This window comes from Lathamus discolor, chromosome 3, assembly GCF_037157495.1.
Source record: "Lathamus discolor isolate bLatDis1 chromosome 3, bLatDis1.hap1, whole genome shotgun sequence".
Taxonomy (NCBI): Eukaryota; Metazoa; Chordata; class Aves; order Psittaciformes; family Psittacidae; genus Lathamus; species Lathamus discolor.
In genome coordinates this window covers 50195239-50211267 of record NC_088886.1, presented here as the reverse complement: position 1 = coordinate 50211267, position 16029 = coordinate 50195239, and the positions used below count along the sequence as shown (strand labels likewise).

At 47.3% G+C, this 16029-nt stretch overlaps 2 protein-coding genes across 11 annotated transcripts in view; one reads left to right on the top strand and one right to left on the bottom strand.

Moving 5' to 3' along the window:
- The first annotated feature begins 60 nt into the window (after window positions 1-60).
- TMEM41A (transmembrane protein 41A) lies at window positions 61-2313 on the top strand. 2 transcript variants are annotated; one of them, XM_065675157.1, is made up of 5 exons: window positions 63-227; window positions 302-455; window positions 627-788; window positions 1427-1565; window positions 1884-2313. In XM_065675157.1, the coding sequence occupies exons 1-5, from the start codon at window positions 130-132 to the stop codon at window positions 2102-2104; spliced, it is 774 nt and encodes a 257-aa protein (XP_065531229.1). In that variant the 5' UTR covers window positions 63-129; the 3' UTR covers window positions 2105-2313. The 2 variants fall into 2 exon arrangements, with proteins under 2 accessions (XP_065531228.1, XP_065531229.1); XM_065675156.1 differs by having other exon boundaries at window positions 61-227; window positions 302-788.
- A 1310-nt stretch (window positions 2314-3623) lies between these two features.
- Window positions 3624-16029, bottom strand: part of MAP3K13 (mitogen-activated protein kinase kinase kinase 13) — an 81473-nt gene continuing 69067 nt past the window's right edge. For 8 of the 9 annotated variants that reach the window (XM_065675137.1, XM_065675141.1, XM_065675142.1 and 5 more), the window contains 7 exons: window positions 15023-15139; window positions 14360-14497; window positions 12608-13352; window positions 11105-11175; window positions 8213-8510; window positions 7444-7541; window positions 3624-7355 (listed from right to left, as the gene is read on the bottom strand). In XM_065675137.1, the coding sequence (XP_065531209.1) occupies window positions 7319-7355; window positions 7444-7541; window positions 8213-8510; window positions 11105-11175; window positions 12608-13352; window positions 14360-14497; window positions 15023-15139 (1504 nt within the window). In that variant the 3' untranslated portion in view covers window positions 3624-7318. Of the gene's footprint in view, window positions 7542-8212; window positions 8511-11104; window positions 11176-12607; window positions 13353-14359; window positions 14498-15022; window positions 15140-16029 lie in introns of all 9 variants that reach the window. The other variant, XM_065675145.1, reaches the window with a different exon arrangement.

The following is a 16029-nucleotide window of genomic DNA, read 5'->3' as shown; positions in this document are numbered from 1 at the left end:
GCGGGGCGGCCTTTGCGCCCTGGGACGAGGCGGGTCCCCCGGGGCGGCCGCGCTGCGCTGCGCTCCGCTCCGCCCCGCGCCTGCGCGGCGGGTGAGGCCGCACGGCGCCGCTCCGCACCGCACCGCGGGATGTGGCGGCGGCTGGCGGGGCTGCTGCTCGCCTTCGCGGCCGCCACGGCCGCGCTGTGGCTGCTGTCGTCGCGGCTGAGCACCGGGCAGGCGCGCAGGTGGGTACGGCGGGGGTGATGCGGGCCGGCGCCCCGGGGTCCCCGTGCTCTTCCTTCCCAACCTTCCCCTTCAGGCCGCTGCGGTTCCCGTCGGACCTGGAGGAGCTGCGGGAGCTGGCCGAGGCGCTGCGGGACTACGAGCGGCAGCACCGGGGCGCGGCGCTGGCCTTGTTTTGCGCCGCGTACCTCTACAAGCAGAGCTTCGCCATCCCCGGCTCCAGCCTCCTGGTACGGGAGCGGGGAGGGGGCTTGCAGGGCGGGAGCCGGTACCAGCCTCTCAGAGGGGCCCTGTGCCCGCAGGCGGTGGTGGGTGAGGAGCCGGGCTGGCGCCTGAAGGCAGCGGGTGTGAGGGCACACGCGTGCGTCCCGTCGGGCTCTCAGCCTGTTGTGCCCCGGCAGAACGTCCTGGCTGGAGCGCTGTTCGGGCCGTGGACCGGGCTGGTGCTGTGCTCAGCCCTGACGTCTGTGGGAGCCACCTTCTGCTACCTGCTGTCTGGCGCGTTCGGGAAGCAGTTCATCGTCTACTACTTCCCTGATAAAGTGGCTCTGCTGCAAGGAAAGGTAGGAATGGGGCTGGCTGGCCCCTGGTTGAGGCTGCCCTGTGGGCTGGCTTTGTGGAACAGTGGAAGCACATAGGTCTGCAAGAGACCTCTGGCACAACCTGGGAGCACACTGCTTTCTTGGGAGCAAGCCTGATTGTAAAGAGGGTGCATGGAAAATCCCAGATCCCCAGAAAAGTACCACAGACCACTCTGGTTTGGAAAGGACCTTAAAGCTCATCCAGTTCCAATCCCCTGTCACAGCAGGGACACCTTCCACCAGAGCAGGGTGCTCCAAATCCCGTCCAACCTGGCCTTGAACACTGCCAGGGATCAAAAGTAACATCGAATGGATTGATTGGGAAGCCCCTGTGCTCCAGAGCTGCCTCGGCCCACTCTGTGCTGTGTTGTACAGCTGGGGGTGGTTCTGCCATTCACTTCCTGATGTCATACAGGTTACAGCCCATTTTCACCGCTTGAATGGAAGGGGCTGGCTTACCATTAAGTGCACATACATACATAAATTTGCTGCTTTTCATCAGTTCTGGACTGATGCAATGTCACGGCATGTTAGAAGAAAACTTCACTTTAGTATTGTTGCCATTCAGATATTACTCCTGTCTGAAGGGCAGAAATAATTTGGAACATTTCTCTTGGCAGGTGGAAGAGAACAGGAGCTGCTTATTTTTCTTCTTGTTGTTCCTGAGGCTGTTCCCCATGACACCAAATTGGTTTCTCAATCTCTCGGCTCCCATTTTAAATATCCCTGTGTCCCAGTTCTTCTTCTCCGTCCTCATTGGTAAGGCCTGGAGAGACTGTCTGAGGGGGTAGTGTGACACTGCCTGTCTCCTCATCACGATGCCCTGGGCAGTACACTGGGCTGGGGAAGGCAGAGCACCAGGGTCGTAGCTGGGACTCTGCCCCATTGAACCGTTTGCCCTTGTGCTGCCCTTACACTTGGAGGTCTTGAGCAGTTTGCAGATACCAGTGCAGAAAGAACTCAATTCTTTCCATTATGAACACAGACTCCTGTGTCTGGCCTCGGGCAAGGGTATATTTGAGGTAATTTTACATGGGTGCGATGGTAACAGGTTGTTTTCTGCTCTGATTATTTCAGGTCTTACACCATATAATTTCATCTGTGTGCAGACAGGAGCCATTCTGACACAAATCACCTCTTTGGATGCCATTTTCTCCTGGGACACGTTGCTCAAACTGCTCGCAATGGCTGTGGCAGCACTGATACCAGGGACCCTTATCAAGAAGTACAGCAAGAAGCGCTTGAAGCTGGATGACAACAAGCACACTCAGATACTCAACGGCAAAAAGAGCTTGTGATGGCCCAGGTGCCCCAGATGTTGGGCCTCACAGCAGGTCTCTGTCCCGGGGGCTATATTCTGCATGCTCTGTGCCAGCGTGAACCAAGGACAATTGCAGTTTTTAATCATTCTTCTTGTCAAAGAGGAGGTGTAAGGATCTTTATTTTTAACTAATGTTTTAACTGTGCATGTATCTGCACGGAGAGCACTATACAGGTGAATACTTCAGTTAATGTGCCTGTTTTCTTTAAACCGGCCTGTGCCTCCAGCGTGCCTGAGGATATTGACAACCCCCTGCAAATGTATCAGCATGGGGAATATTAGCATCCCATGAGGAAGGCAAATCAGAACTCCTTAGTTCCTCCCAGCTCTTGAACAACGGGGGCCCAAGCACCACAGTCTCCCTACCAGCTGAAGGCACAGGTTTCCACTGGGCTCCTGTCCTTCCCTCCAAATCCAGCTCCATAAGTCCAGCTCGTCTCACTGGTGTGACTGATGTGGCAGCAGACAGCTGGTTTTCTGCCCAGCCTCATCCATCCCTTGGCGCCTGGGAGGCCACAGCACACAGGGCTGTGTCAAGCTGCAACAGCAGCTAGTCTGCAGCAACATTTCCCAGCTTTAGGCAGGCCCTGCTCCCTCCTCCCCAAACCCATATTTGTTTAGCATTTTTGGCCTGAAATGAGAAGTCATGCACTTCCGTGCTGTTAGGTGCAGTAATACAAGGACCAAGTTGAGAAGAAAGTAATCATGTTTCTGCACCTTCTGTAGGTGAGCTTGCACAGTTGTAAAAGACTTTTCCCCTACCATTCAGATGTTAAGTGCACCCTGCAGCAAAATCATTCAGGATTTGGGGCCAGCTGTGAGCTGCTGGTATGTACCATTCATATGTCAGAACTCAGGAAATTGCTTCTGTCAGTGGCTACTACTTCCCACAAAGACTAAGGGGGGCAGGGGGGGAGGGAAGAAATAAAGGACTCGATGTGCCCAGCTGGCAGTACCTTTAAAACCTACACAGCTGTTCATGTGTAACTAGAAGGTTTCCAAATAAGCAGGTAAGTCTTTGTCCCATTGCTGAAGGTCATAGTATCTTAATTAGATAGATACTCTGCTTCTGGGGTTTTGGTATTGCACCTCCTTGCTCTACTCTCCATGAGTCTGCCCTCCACTCAAGAGGATAAAGTAAACTTTCTGGCATGGAAGAGGCCAGATGATGAGGATCTCAGGAAGATGAGACAGTGAATGCTTCATCCCCACCAGCAGGGCTGGAACTGTGTGGGACAGCAAGGTTCCCAGGATGAGAAGTCATGGCTGCAGATTCAGTCCCCAGTTCACATTGCAAAACTCATTCATTTGACAAGAGCAAAAGCCAATGCTTTTGTGCATTGATAGGCTACATGTGTCCAACCAAGACTACCCTGCTACTTGGAGCTCCTAGTAGTTTCAATTCAGCGTAACAATTACTTATTAAAAGGCTTCATGACATTGTCCCAAAGCACACAAGAAACCATTCCCACATCACCAAACCAGCCTGAGAAGCATTGAAGTACACTGGCTTTTTATTCCATGCATTGTTTGCTTTGATAGTCATTCTTGTTTCCATCACTGTACACTGTTCAATACAAAAAGAAATCAAGTTTGTATCAGGAATCCACAGAGCAGGGAGGAGGGAGATGAACACTACTGGACAGGGCCAAGATGAAATGGTTACTTAGAACACGACAGTGGGGAACGCAACATTCAGCTCTGGGAGAAAATCTAGGCTAGTGTTCAGGAGCTGTCAGCAGCTGTGAGAACTGGATCAGGGTAGTCAGGATGCTGAAAAGGGAACCCACGGTTTACTTCTGCCCTGCAAATGCAGTGTTGCTGCGAGGGGAAAGCAGGCTGACTTACACCTCTCAGCCCCATACCCTGCTAGGGGAGAACATGTGAGGAAATGCAGCAGAGGTGCCCGTACAGCAACATGGAGATCATGTCTATGTGCAGATCTGGGGAGGTTTCATTAAGGAAAATGCCTATATAACCCCCTGAAAAACTGACAGAAACTGCCAAGAATGCAGGGGAATGCTGAGCCACTCCTGCCTGCACACAGCCAAGGGCATGGGATGTGCACAGCGAGAGCCCGGGATTACATCTCCATGGATACAGTGTTATGTGTTTAGGCAAGGGGGGGATGCCCTAGTGGCAGTACCAGAGGGACACTGCATAGTAGCAGCAGTTAGGAGGAGCAACACTGAACTGCAACAATGCAATGACTGGGGCACGTAAAAAAACTAGAGCTAAGTGTGGCAGCAAATAACCTGAAGGGTTCAGCTCTGCTTTTCGAGGCTGCAGAATGGGCCAGCGTGTCCCCAGGCAAGGATGGGGAGGAATCAGCACAAACCTGGGATCACCTGGCCCAGAAGGGTCCCAAAATCTCACACATCAAAGCTTCTCTCCAAGCCCAGAGGAGTTTCATTATATGGTGGAAGAGGGCTAAGCAGAGACCACAGCTACCAAAACCCCTCTGGGATCTTTCTGTTAGGGACTGAATCGTTGCAGACAAGTCCCTGCACAGAGACTCTGACAGGCCTGAGCTGGAGGCAGCTCTCCCTTGGCTGTAGGGCTGCCCTAGGACACCAATGCTGCCCAGGCTGGGAATAGCCCTGCCTGCTGGAGCTCAAGAAGCCTGTCAGATCTGAGCAGCAGAGTGTCTCCAGGGGCACAAGGTCTGGCATCCTCTGCTGTGGGGGACATTTGATGGCAGTTCTCAACCCCTGCATGCAATAGTTCAGTCTCTCTCTTTGTGTGCGTATGTTAAGTGCACACAAGTTCTCCATTGCTAAATTCCTGCACCCCAGCCTCTAGCCTCCTGAGTGACCATCTGCACCACCTATTCCACACTGAAATCCCTTCCACACCATGACAGCAAAGCCATCTCTGTCCTTCCACCTCCTCCTGCCACTGGCCAAGAGACAGAGAACATCTGGGGGGAGAAATGAAGGATGAGAAGAGTGAGGAAACAAGAAACAAGCCAGGAAAGAGCTTCACTCCCCAACGGCATTCTACTTCCACCCAGAGCTGAGTATTGCTGCTGCACGCAGGTATGAGCTGGTTGCTCCCTCTCCAGCAACCTGTTTGGTCCTACACGGATAATGCACCATGTCGATCCACTGCTGGCCACCCCAATCTCATACCTGCTGCCTGGAGCAACTGCCCTCCTCTCTGTTTGTCCTTTTGCGTGCTCTTGCCACGGGATCTTGTTCATTTTGTGATCAGTTCAGAAGCCACTCACTCCCTGACAGCTGATCTCATGGAGAATGGTGGTCAACTCTACCAGCAAAACGAGCACATTGCAGCATTAACCACGAGGAGTACCATGAGGCTGACTGCATCCACCTCTCAGAGCAGCCTTGACAGGTTCTCTGGTCCGGTGTAACAGCATCCTTAGAAATCACGAGGGGCAGCCACTACTGACAGCTGCTGAGACCAGCTCTGCTCCCATTCCCCCCCGGCGACCAGGGAGAAGGTAACATCACACAAACAGATTACAATTGTGCTAGCAGTGAAGCCAACCTTCTGATCTACAGAAATGATAATAAATAATAAAATAACATCATAACTTAAGATCTGTGTGTAGTCCAGCTACATAAATTTAAAAATATGGGATAATTTAAACTCATACAATACTGCTCTCTGTATAAGTAAGACATTTTCCTTCACTTTGCCATGAGGCTATAAATTACCACAGTTAAATTCAAACCAGTATTTTAACATAAAATGTAAACAAACAAAGCAACAGAAGTACCTGTCCATGGTCCATTCCTGCCGTTCAGCTCAGGCTGGTGTGCCAGTCTGCAGAGCAGCACCCAGCGCGCTAGGAAGGGCAGAGTGAAAGCTCTTGCAGGGCAACACCAGCTAAAGGGGTAGGGGGGGAATCGTGCTCTATCATTTTGTTCTCTTTAAATATTGTTTTAGAAGAGTAGTGTTTGAAGGGAAGGCACTATGAGTTCTATCAGAAAACAAATTTTTCTCATCTGCCAATGCCTCGGCCTGTCACATAGCAGTACTATCCTCACTTTCACCTGCAGAGTTTCAGCTTAAAGGAGAAACAGAGGCCTCAGGGTGCACCTGAGACACAGCTTTGACACAGCTACCATCAAGATTCCCTGTGCAACCCGTTTTGCACAAAGCCTGACATGAAGGGCAGGCAGCTGTTAATGCTTTCAAGAATGTACAGTGAATAAGGAGACAGAGCAGGGCTGATGCTCTTAATCTAAGCCAGTGATTCCCAGTCTTCCCCCTCAACACACAGCTCTCTGCTGGTTATCGATGCTGTTGTAGGTGAGAGACTGCTTCTCCAAGTCCAGCACAGGCATCTCCAGTTTCCTCCCCAGAAGAGTGCTCAAGCTCTGCAGAATGTGCTTTCCACGGTTTGCAAGTTCTTGCTTTTCCAACACTGATTTGATTGATTATTTTGACTGGCTGAAACAGACAGGAGGTAAGAGAAGGAAGTAAACTGGGAAATGGCACACTGCATCTGAAAGAGGTTTCCCTGCTCAACTGGAGATCGACACTGCCAGAGTGAAGCAAGGACGATGTTAAGAAGTGCTCTTATACCAATTCTCAAGAGGACGAGGTTAGAATACATTTGCAGGATCTCACAACAAAATGCTGATTAAAAAAAGAAACTAAAAATCCTTAAAATAAAACCCACTATTACATTCCTGGGGATGTATCAACTCATAAGACCCTGGAAGTTAGCACCTCGGTACCAATATTCTCCAGGAACACGTCCAACCTTCTGATTAAAAATGACCCAGCTGGTTATACTGAATACACTTTGTTCACAGGTTACCCTATAGTAAGGTCTTTTTATGCTTCCTCATTTGATAAGACTGAGTGGTTTAGTTTTCTTGATCTGTTCTCCAATCTTCAGGGCCACGTGGCCTGGTCCCCTGTGAAAGCAGCAAGAGAATCCCCCCGTGTCTGTACACAAAGCTGTCCAGGCAGGACTCCCAGGATGTTTCTCTGTAATGTGCTTGCTTTCTGAACTTAATTTTTTTGCAACAAGTCTGTGTGTCTATAAATACAATCCACTCTTTACAGTAAAAAGTGTTAAAATGTCAAAAAAATAAATATCCATGTTACAGTAACTAGATTATTCAATAAAATACATCCCTGCCATTCTTGATTGAAATGCTCAAAGAGAATTAATTTCATTTGGACATTTTCCAGAGATTCGGGTTATTGCAAATCACTCCTGGGGTGGGAAGGAGAAGTATCTTCTCTTCCTGTAAAGTGTGATGAAGGGGAATGAAGTGGAATCTCAGGGAAATCAAAACGCCAGTATCAGGAAGCTTTTGGGGAGATCTGTTTTACCAAGTAGCAGAGCTGCAGGGCTTACTGGTCCTGACTGTGGCATCAGAACACTCCCCTTCAGAAGAGTCACAGTCTGATTCTCCAAACTGTGCTGGGTTCTGCAAAGCAAAAGGAAAGGTGGAGACTTGAGCAAAATTCCTGCACCGCAGATCAACCACACCATCCCAACCTGTCACAGCGGACAGGCAAAGGTCACCACCAGCAGAGGAGAGATTAGCAGCACACAGGAGGTAACAACAGCACACAATCACCCTGCCAAAGGTCACTTGTCTCCCCTCAGCAAGGGGACAGCAGAAAAATATCTGGTCAGAGCATTACCAAGGACACATGGAGTTATGAGAAGATGGCACAGCAGGCTTTGCCCTACCCCTCCCAAATACCTGTGAGACAGTAAAAGGAAGAAAATCATTCTAGCTTCGCCAGCAAGACTGCCGATGGGTAAGCTTGAGGCAAACAGTTTATATTCATCCCATTTCATTATCTATGTACCATTTTTATCCCACCTAGTGCAACTCCAAATCTGATGGCCTCCCAACATCACACTCATCTTGACCAGGAAATTATGTACAGCTCGCTTTGTGCTGCTTCCCCCCAGCTACTCATCTGACCAGTTATAAGAAAGACCTATTTAAGCAGTTGCTTTGCTATAGTACATCTACCACAGCATTTCTTAGACAGTCATCCAACTTTCTGGCCTTTGGATTCCTTTCCGTAACATTTATGGGGGGTTTTCCTCAACAGAAAGAAGATAACTGAACTTACAACTCACCTCACAGCTGTGTTCATCTGCACAAAGTTTGCCCAGAGACATCTGAGTCTTGACTCTCCGCACTGCACACTCTTTGTCTGAAAGCCCATCAGACTGGGTAGAGATTTCAATGGGGATCTCTGGAGTCTGGGACAACATGTCCTCCAGCTTCTCAGCCAGCTCATCTTCCAGCTTGGCAGCCAGCTCATCCGGACTGTTTGAATGATCACTTGTGTTCCCCTCCTCTCCATCTGACACAGAGAAGTTCTCCGAGCTGAAGGTTGAATAGGACTGGCAGCTACTGATGCAGCGGTGAGGTCTGCAAACCAGGAGAGCAGATCAGCATTCAGCTTGTATCACAGTACCTCTGACTGCAGAGAGTTTCCTGGGTGCTGTGCTTGGCTATTCTGTTGTATCTGGCCTTGACAGACTCCACTGCTGGTGCCTGTTCAGCCCTGGGTGAGCCTTTCCCCAGGAGCAGCACACTGCCAGCCAGAACAGTTACAGCTTCTCAGTGGGCTGGTTTCCACACGTGCTCTCACTGCAGAGTGGCTGCTACATTCTTACACAGGTTTCCCCAACAAACTTCTCATCCTCCTTTCTGGAGCATGACACCCAGAGCAGAGCTTTGCACCTGTACTTTTAACTGGCATCTTCAGCACATCATGAACAGGGCTTCCCTGCTGTACCAGGCAGCCAGGGCTGTTCAATCCCCTTCTCCCTAGAAGACATCACTCAGGCACAGTACATGCAATACTGCCTGGTTGCTCCTCCACACTCGGCTGAGGACTTGATGCTTTCAAAAACATCTTTGAGCAAACAAGGTTCTATCCCTTTCTAGGGATAGAAGGCTTCATATCAACTCTCCAAGAGTCTCTTCCCACCCCAAGAACACTCCTCCAGCTGAGTCATAACTGATCTGCAAGGCTGGCAGCAAGAGCTCTGCAAAGTGCTGGGCTGCCTTTCTTACTCTGAAGCTATGGAAACCTACCACTGTTTGAATGATGTAGTTCAATATCTGAATCTTTAAAATTCATCTGTTCCTATTTGGGCTTGTCTGCTACATGTTCATATTAGCTGATCTGCTCTGGAACACAGTCTTCTTTAACAGTCCTTTGTCCTAAAGCAAGGCTGTACTTTAATATACAAACCTAAACTATATTAGGTTTCAAACTAATTCAGTTGGGAAAAACAGTGATCCCAACAGCCAGGCTAGAATTTAGATAAGTGCCCTGAAAATGAAAGTCCTCAGTTACTTGAATGTGGAAACTACTTCATACCAGGACTGAACAGTAATAGCACAAACTATCAGTTGGCTGATCATGCCAGGAGACCCACAGCAGGTCATCACATTGAATTTAGGAAAGGTAATTTGTCTTCCAAGTTAGTAAATTACAGAAGCAGCAACTATCACACAAGGACTGTATGAGCATAGGAAGTTCCACGTTAACATCAGGAAGAACTTCTTTACTGTAAGAGTGACAGAGCACTGGAACAGGCTGCCCAGGGGGGTTGTGGAGTCTCCTACACTGGAGATATTCAAGGCCCGCCTGGACAAGTTCCTGTGTGATGTACTGTAGGTTACCCTGCTCTTGCAGGGGGGTTGGACTAGATGATCTTTTTAGGTCCCTTCCAACCCTTGGGATTCTGTGATTCTGTGATTCTGTGAGAAAGCTCCTCTAGTTCAGTGGTGTCTTTGACCCTAGGCAGGAAGACATAATCTGGGTAAAGTATGAGAAAACAGGGTGTGCAGACAGAGCCTGCTTTCTCCTGGCATATCTTCCTGGTTTGTATCGCTCAGCAAATCCAGCTTCTGAGCTGAAGATCAAACCTGCAGTACCAATAGCCACTGATGGATCTATACTCCCTAAGTTTAGCACTTATTACTTGTTTATGTTTTGATTTCCACAGCATACCTAGACAAAGAGCTCCACATCTGAAAGCATTTTGGATGGAAAAAACACTTTCTTTTTTTCATTTTAAGCCTCCATTTGCTTCATGAAGTGTCTCTAACACGAAAGGTATCATTCTTTGTCCATTTGCTCCACATAAATTACAATTTCATGCACCTCCAGTACCATCTCCCCTCCTGCTAGACAAGTATTTCTCATGGACTTAATCTCTTTTTTCTATGGAAACCACCTCTAACCATTCTTGTCAGACATTCTCAGTACCTTTTCAAGTTTTACCATGGTCTTTGACCTCGGGCAATGAAGTTGGTATTCAGGAGTCAAGCTGCAGATGTGCTGTGAATGTATACAACAGCAGACACAATTTTATTTTCTTCTCTGCTTTCTTCCTAACAACCTTTAACCTATTTGCCCACTGTATCACTTCTGCACTTCAAGCAGCTGCTTTCATAAAGCCACGGCACCAATTCCATAATCTATTTCCTGAGCACAGGACTGTAAAGCCCACTATTACATAGGCTACAGTAAGAATGCCCCTTCAAGTCTTATTTTACAAGCAACATCATCAAATTTGATCTCCCACGTTGTCACCTAGCTCTTCAATCCTACTTGAATTCAACTACAAAAGTGGTGGAGTCTGCTCCACTGCAGCAACAGTTAATAAACATTTGAAAGAGCCCACAAAGGGTCCCAACATTCAGGAAGCCTGAATCTGGTGAAACAGATGTAGCAGATTATTTTTATAGGCTGAATAATGTCATCAAGTGTGATCCAATTGTGCTATAAAAAGCCTGCAGAAGAAAGGCTGTGCTGAAGATACCACCTCAGAACAGGCTGAAAGCAGTGAGCGAACATCGGGGAAAAACTGAGTGCGGACAGGACGCACTGATCGCGATTCTGTTCTTTTGTCAGCACCTCTCACAGTTTCAATCTTGATGCTACAACAGTTCTCCTCCTGAGTTTTGTCCCAACAGAGACTGATTAGAGCGAATTCACCTTTTACCTTTGTCTACGAGGGAACTCCACTTCACTGTCTACTTCGCCCTCTTCCTCTTCTGAAGAGTCATCACCACTCTGGCAGAAAACAAGGACAAGAATGGTATCACTTTGGTGAAAGAACACACATACAACTACAGGGTTGCCCTTTGGTCCTCCAGGACAAAGTCACAGTGGCAGCAGCCTGCAACAAAAGGAAAATAACCTGCACATCAGTGAAAATTGGCTCAGGCATCTTCTCACCAGGAAATCCAGCAGTCTTCATGCTGCCATTTCTTAATTTGGAGTGATTGGCTTTGAAATACACTGGAGTACTTCAGCAGGTATTGAGTACATAACATTCCAGATTTTTACAGAAGAAAATTAAGTAGTTAATACCGTTCTGAAACCCACATATATTATTCAGGTTATCTAGCACTCTCAGCTTTACAACTTCAACCCTCTTCTGCATGAGCCCATCATGGAGCAGGATGGGGGATGACACAGCCTTTTTGCTGGTGGGTTTCACCATCTAGGAAAATTTGAGTTTTGTTCCGTTCTCTACCTCAGCAAGCAGAGCTGCTTGAAAAGTTCTTGAAGAAGAACTTCAAGAGAACTTGAAAAGTTCTCCTTTTCTCATCCAAAGCCACCTCCTGCACTCTTAGCTTTTGCAGCCTCCTCCTAGCCTACCCAACCTGCCAACCCTTCATTCAGAATCAGTCTCTTATTTCATCCCATCCCATTGTAATGCGAGGTCCCCCTCCCTTCATTCACAACCCAAACCACACTCTTGGGCTTATCCTCCTTTTCCTTCAGTTTTACACCCAGACCCAGTTTTCCTACTCTTTGAACTCACTCAGACTGGTTCCTGCTTCTCTCACCACCTGGATGGAAGCAGGAAGAATGAACTGTTTCTGTACAACTGTGCTGTAACATCTTTTCGAACTCTTGCAAAACCTTCACAAATACAGGAGAACTATGACTTTCAGTCAAGGGGATAATTTCTGGCAGGTGCAGCAAAAGGCATGTCCTTGAGACAATGGCAAAAGTTGAATTCCTGTTCCAAGACACAGCAGCGCTACAGATTCTCAATGAAACTGTTACAGGATATTTAACACCTTCAAAACAATGCAGTTACCCCTTCCTTTGTTTTGAGAAAGGCTTGAAAACATTTTGAGACAGTTTCAACAATAAAAAAATTCAGTAGACCAAGTTTCAGCTCAAACAAAAACTCACTAAATTGCAAGTAACAGACCTAGACCCTATCAAAACCCCATTTGACAGCCCTCATCATTAGCAGTATGCTCCAGTATGCCTACAGTACTTCTGACATTAAATGTATGTCCAGATCACAAAGTGATGTTCAGATAGGCATTATTTCTTTAAGATAAAGTTGTACATGTAACTCTACTGCTATGTGCACGGGAAACACAGCTTTGCTACTATGCTATATCCAGACACCTCCTTTTGGAGGAGAGGGAAAAGAGGAACAAACTTTGGGATTTTCTAAATCACTACATTTTGTCCTTACCTTCTGAAGGGGTCTTGCTTTGCAAGGTAGCACTGAGGAAGCCATGTGCTGAGGAGTACCTAGGGCAGATGCTGACTTACAGCTGTCAAAGCCCTCTTCATCCATCTTCTCAATGAACTGAGCGTTTTCATATAGGGAAACAGATGTTGGTGATTGAGAATGGCTCATCCCTGTTTCAACAGATGACATCTGCACCTGACCACTGTCCTCTTCCCTGCACTCTAGACAGGAATTATACGGATCCGTTTTGCAACACTCCCAATGACCAGCTTTGCTTTCTTTGCTCTCCAGGTTTCTTCGGCAATCTGCTTCCATGGCAGCAGAGATGAGGTCGGGGCTAGAACCAGACATCCGCCTTTGTGCATGGTTACTGAGAGGGCTCCGCAGCGCTGCTGCAGGGCCAAAGTACCTTAAGTTGTTTGCACAATTGGCAATATCTTGTCCGTGGGCATGAAGCCGTGAGTGATGGCCATGTGGATGGCTGTGGCCAGATTGCTGTGGTAGGCCGGAGTGATGAGAAGGATTATGAGGTGGGAGAGGAGATGCATCGTCTTGCACTGGCTGGTTTTTCAAGATCCCTGCAAAATCATTGTAGCTGCCTTTGCTGTTCCCTCGGCGGTGACGTGGCTTACTGCGGTAGCGGCTTTTGCCACTCAGCGTGGACATTTTGGGACTTCCTGAGACTGGTGAGCCATTGGATGCTGCTTCTGTGCTGGGTATGCCCTCTGACTTCAGTAGATCTGGCCTGAGAGACAGTCAGCAGAAGTTACTCATTAAACCACACTCAGACGTGACATCAGCTTGGAGCCAGGATGAAGAGGCAGCTGTAGCCATAAGCACACCCCACTTTTTAGAATCTACAGGCTACCCTCTTATTCAGCTGTTTGACTTGTGCATTTAGTTTAATTTAATTCTCTCCACTCAATGTCCTTTCTGTTCAGCTTATCATGCTCTACACTTTTTTCTTGGTGCTTTTTCCACTCTATGCCACATACGCTCCTTTTTCCACTCTTATTTTGATGTTGTGCTCCCAAAATAGCTCCCTCCTAAGACCTTGGTGTAGGGCACATTTCTTACTATGCACTCAGCATGATAGGGTCCCAATCTGCTGATGGTTACTGGCCTGCTCATTTCAGAAGCATGTGTGGCTAGTATTTCAGAAGTGATTATTTACTGTTAATCAGGACTCTCTAACTTCTGGAAACCCCAGAAAATAAAGAAGAATAAGATAGACAGCTCCCATTAAAAAAAAAAAAATAAAAAAAAATCACTTACTGAAAGTCATGCAGAAGAGACACAGCTGAAAAGAACGGCATGAATTCCCAAATCTCTAATCCCAATTTAATTCCTCAGTAATGAAACCATCCTCTCTGAGGACAGGCTTATTCCCTAAATTCCTCACCCTGCTTATTACCATTCAAGTCAAGGATGATCTAAACTTTTCTCTGCTTGGGCAGTTAGAAATTTGAGACAATACATTAGACACCTCCTGTCAAAGCAACATCATCTGTGAAAAAATTATATGGACCAAAGAGCTCCAGAAAGCTGTCCAGGTAGAAGGGATGTCAGAATTCATTCCTTTTACCTTCAGATAATTAAACAGATGTGGCTCTGAGGATCAGACCACACATAAGAGTGAACATCCCTTTGGCCTGTCCTTTGTTGTCATCAGACTCAAAGGCTAGTAAGCTGCCTGCTTATCTCAGTGGGGATCTACCGCTGGTTCCTGGCACAGGGCTAGATTGCTCTTACCGTTTAGTCTGGCTGCCTGGTTTATGGGAGACCCCTTTCCTCTTCATCAGCTTCTCCACTGTATTGGGGTGGATTATTGGTCTAACTGGGTGGCGTTTGTAAGTCCCAGGGTATTTCTTTTCCACTGCTTGTTCCCTCCTGAAACATAGGGAAGAAAACCAAACCCCATAAAACAGATTGATTCTCTCTTTATCCAAGTGCAGCTCCTGCAGGGCAGAAGCACAGCTCCACTGCGAGCACACTGTGTGCCAGTTTCTCAGCTATGGCTGGGTGCAACACAACATGCAGCATGAAAGGGTACAATCCTTTTCTAAATCCTCTCTGCAGAGATCAGGCAGTTGGAACAGGGCCCTAGCACACAGTCCTGAAACAACACTGCTTTTCTCTTTACAAAGGGGCCAAAGGATGCCAGCATCACATGGAAAGGTGCCTTTCTCCCAGTCAGTGGACACTGGGTAAAGATATGTGCACTAAGTGGCCTGCAGTAATCTCCTCTTAAGAGGCTTCTCTCTGCTTGCCAGCTCTTTACTTACCCTGTGAGCTTGTCAGGGGACACTAAATCTACAAGTACCACTGTGCAGTTTAGACGTGAAGCACTGTTTTTTTGATCCTGTATGCATATTGCCACATGCATGGCATGCTGTTATGCCTAGAAATACATACTTTATGAGCTCCTTCTCACGGACCTCCAGCTGCAGCATAATAGCACTGAGTTCCATGTATAAGTTATTGGCTCGTTCCAGCTTCCTCTCATAGTGTTCACGGATATCCAGTGCATGTCTGGAAAACAGAAAAGTTGTTATTCCACAGTTCACAGACCAAGACAGGAGAATAAGTATAGGTCCTTTAGGAAAAGGCCTTTTAAAAGCCCAATTTGCCAGCTGTATTGCACTGAACCTCAGATAGAGATAACAGTGAATAATAACTAAGAGCTTGACACAGCAATGAATCATTGTGTGATTTAGAAAGCATTTCAGTCTTGAAAGAGTGGCGACACTTCTCACTAGAGAAGCTGCAAATGCCTCACATGGATCCTTTGGCCAAGCCCTGAACATCCTGTTCACACAGAGAAGGGGCTAAATCAGCTTCTAAGGAAACAGGGAAAGAAGTCATCCCTTTGTGTTTCACAAAAAGCATTATGACCCTATAACTACTATACAGCTGCAGAAGACATCTTGACCCACAGCTGAAAGATGTGACTATCAAAAGCTCCCTAGGGCTAGGGAACACTCATCAACAACTACATAAAACTGCTAAACGAGGTTTTCTTTAGACTCTCAAGTTCTACATAGAACTGCTACTCAGTGGTTCATGTTTCTCTGTCACAACTACATTTGCAAATGTGTATCACAGAAGATAACACTTTTTAAAATAAACACTCTGCTTTCATTGTTAAGCTGGTGTAATGTTCAAAATGAATTTCAGTAGGCTGGTAAATTGGAGTGTGCTCACTTCTCTGGAAATAACTAATCCAAAGAAAGTACCAGGGCAGAGAAAGCTCACAGCAAACTGCAAGATGCATTTTCCACTGAGATGGATGTACAGGCGTCAGTGCTGTCAACACACACATCAAAACTCAGGCAGAAACATTCTGCGGTAAACACATAGGACTTTGCCCATTTTGCCTGGAGCAAACTGCTCAGACTGCCCAAAAGCAGGGAGAGTTTCTA

Excerpts from the sequence above, each read along its gene's own strand:
- TMEM41A (XM_065675156.1), top strand. The coding sequence starts at position 130 with ATGTGGCGGCGGCTGGCGGGGCTGCTGCTCGCCTTCGCGGCCGCCACG. Across the intron at positions 789-1,426 it reads TGGCTCTGCTGCAAGGAAAG|GTGGAAGAGAACAGGAGCTG; the intron begins GTAGGAATGGGG and ends TTCTCTTGGCAG. Across the intron at positions 1,566-1,883 it reads CTTCTTCTCCGTCCTCATTG|GTCTTACACCATATAATTTC; the intron begins GTAAGGCCTGGA and ends TGATTATTTCAG.